This window comes from Gymnodraco acuticeps, unplaced genomic scaffold, assembly GCF_902827175.1.
Source record: "Gymnodraco acuticeps unplaced genomic scaffold, fGymAcu1.1, whole genome shotgun sequence".
NCBI classification, from domain to species: domain Eukaryota; kingdom Metazoa; phylum Chordata; class Actinopteri; order Perciformes; family Bathydraconidae; genus Gymnodraco; species Gymnodraco acuticeps.
Window position 1 is genome coordinate 1798039 of NW_022992308.1, and position 5706 is coordinate 1803744.

At 40.6% G+C, this 5706-nt stretch overlaps 1 protein-coding gene across 1 annotated transcript; it reads right to left on the reverse strand.

Moving 5' to 3' along the window:
• Positions 1–1111: 1111 nt before the first annotated feature.
• hs3st1 (heparan sulfate (glucosamine) 3-O-sulfotransferase 1) lies at positions 1112–3820 on the reverse strand. Its single transcript, XM_034208108.1, has 2 exons — positions 3547–3820; positions 1112–2796 (listed from the first exon to the last, which is right to left on the reverse strand). Exon 2 carries the CDS (start codon positions 2658–2660, stop codon positions 1743–1745), a length of 918 nt encoding a protein of 305 aa, XP_034063999.1. The 5' UTR covers positions 2661–2796; positions 3547–3820; the 3' UTR covers positions 1112–1742.
• Between the last annotated feature and the right edge of the window lie 1886 nt (positions 3821–5706).

Below are 5706 nucleotides of genomic sequence, written 5' to 3' on the forward strand. Positions count from 1 at the left end.
GTTTACATGTAGGACCTGTGAGCGAAGGAAAGGTTCATCAACACACATACCCAAAAGAGTTGAATTTGCATTAATTGGGTTTATTGATGAGAAAAAGAAGAGCTAAACCAAGTGTGATTTTGATTTTGTGTGGACTTGTTTTCAGTATAAACTAAGGTTTTCACTTTGGGTGTATTTGCTTTAATTGGGTTTATTGATTAAAATAAGATGGTCAAGTCAGGAGCTTCTTACATTTTAAAATATGTTTATTGATGAAGACTTAGAGACTATCTGAGAATTATTATTGTTTTTTTTTTTGTTATTATTTTTTTGTAATTTGTTATAATTATTAATTTGAGTGAGAAAAAAAAAAGAGAATATATATATATATATATATATTATTGTTGTATGTTTTTGTTTCTGACATGTTCAATAAACTGACTAAAAAAATAAAACTTAGGTAACAATAAGCTGTCTAAGTCAGTAGCTTTTTCCTTTTGAGTGAAGTTGAGTGAATGTTTTTACTGATAAATACCAATAAGCTATATATTGTTTAAGTCAAGATGTATTCCTTTCCGTGTGAAGTGATGATCTTCAAGTGTAATTAGGCATACTGTAGGCTACATTGATAAAACTGCAGTTCTGCAACCTTGCCACAGGAACTTAGGCTCTGCGGTAAGAGCGACAGGGAGCGGGAGCTGAGCAGGTTGAGGAGAGCACACTATTTTTAGAGTAGCGCACAAACATTTATACACACTTGTAAGATGTGATTTATAAACCTATGTTAAGAAAAATCTACTTATACGCCCATCTCGATAAGCAACACAAGATTTTACATACAGGAAATTCATGACAGTTGCATCCTTGATTCATGTGCATCTGAATGACAGCACATAATGCTCAAAATATCCTGCCAATGAATGCATTCATAAAACAGTGTGATCCTGTAATCCACAGAGATGGCTGCAGTGTATAAACAGACTCATGCTCGAGCCCGATAGAGTGGAAATCATGACTTGAGTCATCCTCTTCGCTTATTAAGATCTGAAGAGACACCGCATCAGCAGACGGATACATAATGGATGAATAAAAATAGATAAACCAAGAAGAAGAAAAAAAACATCAGACATGCTAAAAATAAAATATATCTTTATTATGGTATTAATTCCTTACTTCTTTTCATAAAAAACTATTTACAGTACACTGTAATGATCTGCAAATATATGATGTGCGCAGAGCTTTTATATATCTGACGTTTATATAAAGAAACATCTGAGGAACAAAAACAAAACGGCTCATGCCTGAAAGTGACTGAGAAAATAATAGCAGCAGGTAAAAGGTCCTTTAGAGCTCTCGATGCAGTCAGACGTCGATAATGTCGTATTATACGAGGCGAAACTTGAAGGTATGATAATATTAAACTGCATGGTGCTTATCTTTATGTAACACATTTACTGGCACAGTCTAAAATCTGAATGTCATTATCAATGTCATTATGAGTCTTTTATCAGATGAGCTAAACAGTAGTGTGTTGCTAACAGTACAGAAAGACGGTAAAATGTATGTTTGAAAATGGAAAGTAATAGGACATGCACTACCAAAGCATGTCATGAACTGCAGTCTGCCCCGATATTTGGCTCCCGATCATATTGTAATAAACGTAGTAGTAGAAAAATAGATTTAGTTCATTTACATTAGCTTTGTCTCTTCATCTACATGGTTAGTAATGAATACCCAAAGCATCCCTACACCAACAAAGACGTTCATTTCCAGTTGAACGTCCGGCCCACCAGCTCAAAAAACTTCTTGTTGGGTTCGTGAAAGAACTTGTAGAGTTTTTGCAGGATGGCAGGCGCCACATGAGGGTGAGCCCGGCCTTTTGAATCATGTAAACACCGTTCTTGCCCGTGGTCTCTCAAACAGTAGAATCCTTTAGTTTTATTGAAGTAAAAGTTTGAGCCGTTCAGCTGGGGTTCAAGTTTTAGGAATGTTTCCACCTTTTTCATTTCTGGGAATGGGTCCCTTATCAACTCATCCCCGTCCACCACGTGGATGCTCTTCAGGGGGAAGTATTGCAGCCAGTTCTGCATGTGAACATAGTACAGGCTGCGATTGAGAGCCTTGTATCCCAGGTTGATCTCGCCGTCCTTCACCAGAACCGACTCTATGGGCTGGTAGCGCTTGTGCTTCTGGAGACGGTTATAAAACACCTGTGTGTAGTCCGATAGCACCCGCTCCGTGGGGTCTCTGAGGATGAGCAGCAGCTTTATGTCAGGGTTCATTTCATACATGCGTTTGGGGACTTTGCTGGAGGTAAAATAGGCCGGCGTCTTCTCAACCGTCAGCTGGTCGGGAAAGGCGTAGGGCATCTGGCTGAGATACCAAGGCAAGCCCTTCTGAAAGTGACTCTCCCAGTCGAAGAAGTGCACCTCGTTCTGCGCCGCTGCCACTGTGCTGTGCAGACTGAGCATCTCTATCAGCGCCCGCGTGCCCCCCTTCCTCACCCCAATGATTATAATCTGAGGAAGTTGTTGGAGGGTACCATTTGGGTGGCTGCTGGCCCCGTTGTCGGTGGGCGATGAGGTGGAAGGAAGTGGGGGCCCCTCGTCAGTCATTGGCCTGGAGGGGATGGGGGGAGACTGCATCGCAAAAAGCAGCAGCCCGAGAAGCATGGCAGCCATGAGGGAGGTCCGGACCCTGGAGGATTTCAGCCTGGCTAAAGCACCAAAACTGTATCCTTCATTGAAAGAACAGCTGCCTGAGCAATGGTCCAATTGAAAAGCAGAATAACGTCCTCTTCTCTGCCAGTAGAAGTAACTGAAAGAGAGAAAAACAGCTGTGATTAGAAGATACCTGACAAACATCTGGCAGAGACACAAAACACCTCTGGAAATAACCTGCCTGCAGGAACGCAATCAATCCCTAATATAAACACCATGCCTGTCAGTTTTATTACAAAGAATGATTTGCAGATATAGTTTATTGCTATTGAGGTGATTATACATTTTAACGTCAACAAACCATACATAATCAATGTTTTAAAGAGAAAACGGTGTACTCAGTACAGTATAAGTCTTTGGTTTATAACCTTAAGATAAACGTATTTCTGAGTCTTGCATTCAACTATAATAATACACAATATCCAACGCAATTATAAAAACATATTATCTTGACAAACTCAGTATTTTCAATAAAATAAAATGTAAATAGCCTAAATTGAGTTCATGAAAGCTCTAAAAATTGCATACTATGTTTTTTTTTTTTTTTTTTTTAAATGTGATGGATTACTGTATTCATCTTAACAGATACGTGCACACGACTGAATCTGAGCTCGGAGATATTTACAGGCGAAAAATCAGGTGTGGTGGATATTGCAAATTAAAAGGCAGGACAACAGCTAAAAAAGACAGAAACTAGTAACGTCTCAAACACATAACCTGCTACAGTATGTTGCCGCCTGCTGTCATGTTTTGCAGAGCACATGTATTAATATTCAGTCTTAGTTTGTCTATTCAGTTCGGTACCTCGCTGTTTGCATTGACGGGAAAATCCCAGCCGATCTCTTACCTTTTTAACTATAATAATCCTCTCGACTCGTTTTCATGTTGTGGAGCTTTGAACTCTCAGCTCACAGCAGCGGTACTTCCACATATGATCCACCGGTGCACCGTCTCTCCGGACTCTCCCGAGCGCAGAAAAAGTCGCCTCTGACGCGGGGACACAACTTCACCGGAGCGCCTTTTCTGTGCTGTGTTTCGAGCCAGACTGATCTCACGGACTTTGACTGTCAGCTGTTGAAGCCTACGCCCACATTACGGGACCCCTCCCCCCCCCTCCCCCCGTGACTCACACCGCTGTAATGGTATTTGACAGAGATAACACTGCTGGTATTATGGGTGATATGAGGAGAGGGGGGTGAAGCAAGTGATCAAGGTGTGACACACAAGTAGAAATTCAGTGGAGAAAGAAGCAACAATGTGATGTGTTAATGTGTCATTCAGCAGCACATTGTTCCAATTTTGCTTTTGTGGAATTATATCAAATATAAAGTGTTTACCAAGATATTCAAATCCAGCAGTCTGACTTACAGAAATGTGTAGCCTAGAGAGCCTGCGACTTCTCAGGGTTTTGGTTTGAAAAGGGCTTTTCAGTGGAGCCTCCAGGAGTCCTCCTTCGCTTTCATGGGAAATCAATGAAGGAGACAGACCAGTTATTCATCACTGGCATTCTTCTCCGCCTTTGTCCACAGTGCAAGTGTATCTGTGGGTAAGTCGCCAGGTCCAAGTTGCACAATCTCACCACCTGTTGAGCTGCATATTCTACATTTTTCGGGGCGATGTTCAAATCCTTCTAGCAACAGCGCGTCTTAAATATCACTCCAATCCAAACTTAAGATTTCCTAATGTAAATACAGAGCACACGAGTAGTTTCGCAACTTCTTCTGAGTCACGTTTTGAATCACGGTCAGTGTGAGAAAGTTGGAGTTATTTCACAGAGTCGATGAGTAAGTGGCACATCACTAATGCCAACAGTCAGTGTGTCACAGCAGTGAGCTGTTTGGGTACATAGGCTTGTCCGTGTGACATGTTCAAGTGAATACTGTTTAAATTTTTTGTGATCTGTAATTGGGCGTAAAGTATTGCTTGCTTCCCATGCTGATGATAAGCATACAGCATCAAGGCTTAAGGGCTTTGCAATTGAATATGGATGTATCTGATTTGACACATGTTTGCGAAAAAAATTCTGCTGTGTTGTCCATTTAAATGAAGGCCGTTAGACACATTAAAGCAATGCACTCTATGTGAACAAGCAGGAGGTTTTGGTGCCAAAGTATAAGGTCAACCTCACTTCTTAAATCCATCTTGTAGAGAGAATGCAAACGCATGTGCTTTACTTATTCAGCGCACAAAGTATAAATGCTGATACGACCAAGAGTTTCCCCCCCACATTGATTTTTTGATGCAGTTTGGTAATCCTCACATTCTGCCCTCGTTTCTCCTGGAGAAATGTGAATTCAGCGGAGTCGTGGCGCCTGCTGGTACAATATAACCCCGCTTTGAGGATCATCAGAAGCGTCCGACCACATTAACATGACAATAGTACATATTCACAGACCATAAATACCCTCTGTGCCACCTCAGCGACTTCCCTTACCCTCAGCCCTAAACAGGATGAAGTAACAATAGCTTCTCTGTGCTTTTATGGGTGTCACATCTACTGCATATTTCCTCTTTGAAACACCCTATTAAAAACTCGTAAACAGCTTAAAAGAAGATACAGACAAATTAACCCAAACAAGTGACTTTCACTTCTGATGTAAGTCAGACAAATCTTGCGGTGTTGCAACATGATCTGCATGCTTAAAACGTTTTCTTTAGGGCTTGTGCAAAACTGTGCACAGCATTAAAAACAGTTTTTATCTACTTCTGGCAGGCTTAACCAATTCCAAATGGATACACAGACTGTTATGGGTAAATAAATGATATGCCTGCACTGTGTGAGTCATGGCTCTGATACCAATATGTCGTGTGAAATATGAATGTGTGTTTTTTTGTACATTTGACCTACACTCAGAATAAGATGTTTAATGCTCCTTCTTGTATGATTTGCAGAGGATACTACGAACAGCTGTCTATCTCATGCACACATTTATTTATTTATAACGTAATCACATTAGGATATATTTAGAGCTCTCAAAGACATCATTATACAGAAACATAATTTCTT

Excerpts from the sequence above, each read along its gene's own strand:
- hs3st1 (XM_034208108.1), bottom strand. The coding sequence starts at position 2,660 with ATGGCTGCCATGCTTCTCGGGCTGCTGCTTTTTGCGATGCAGTCTCCC.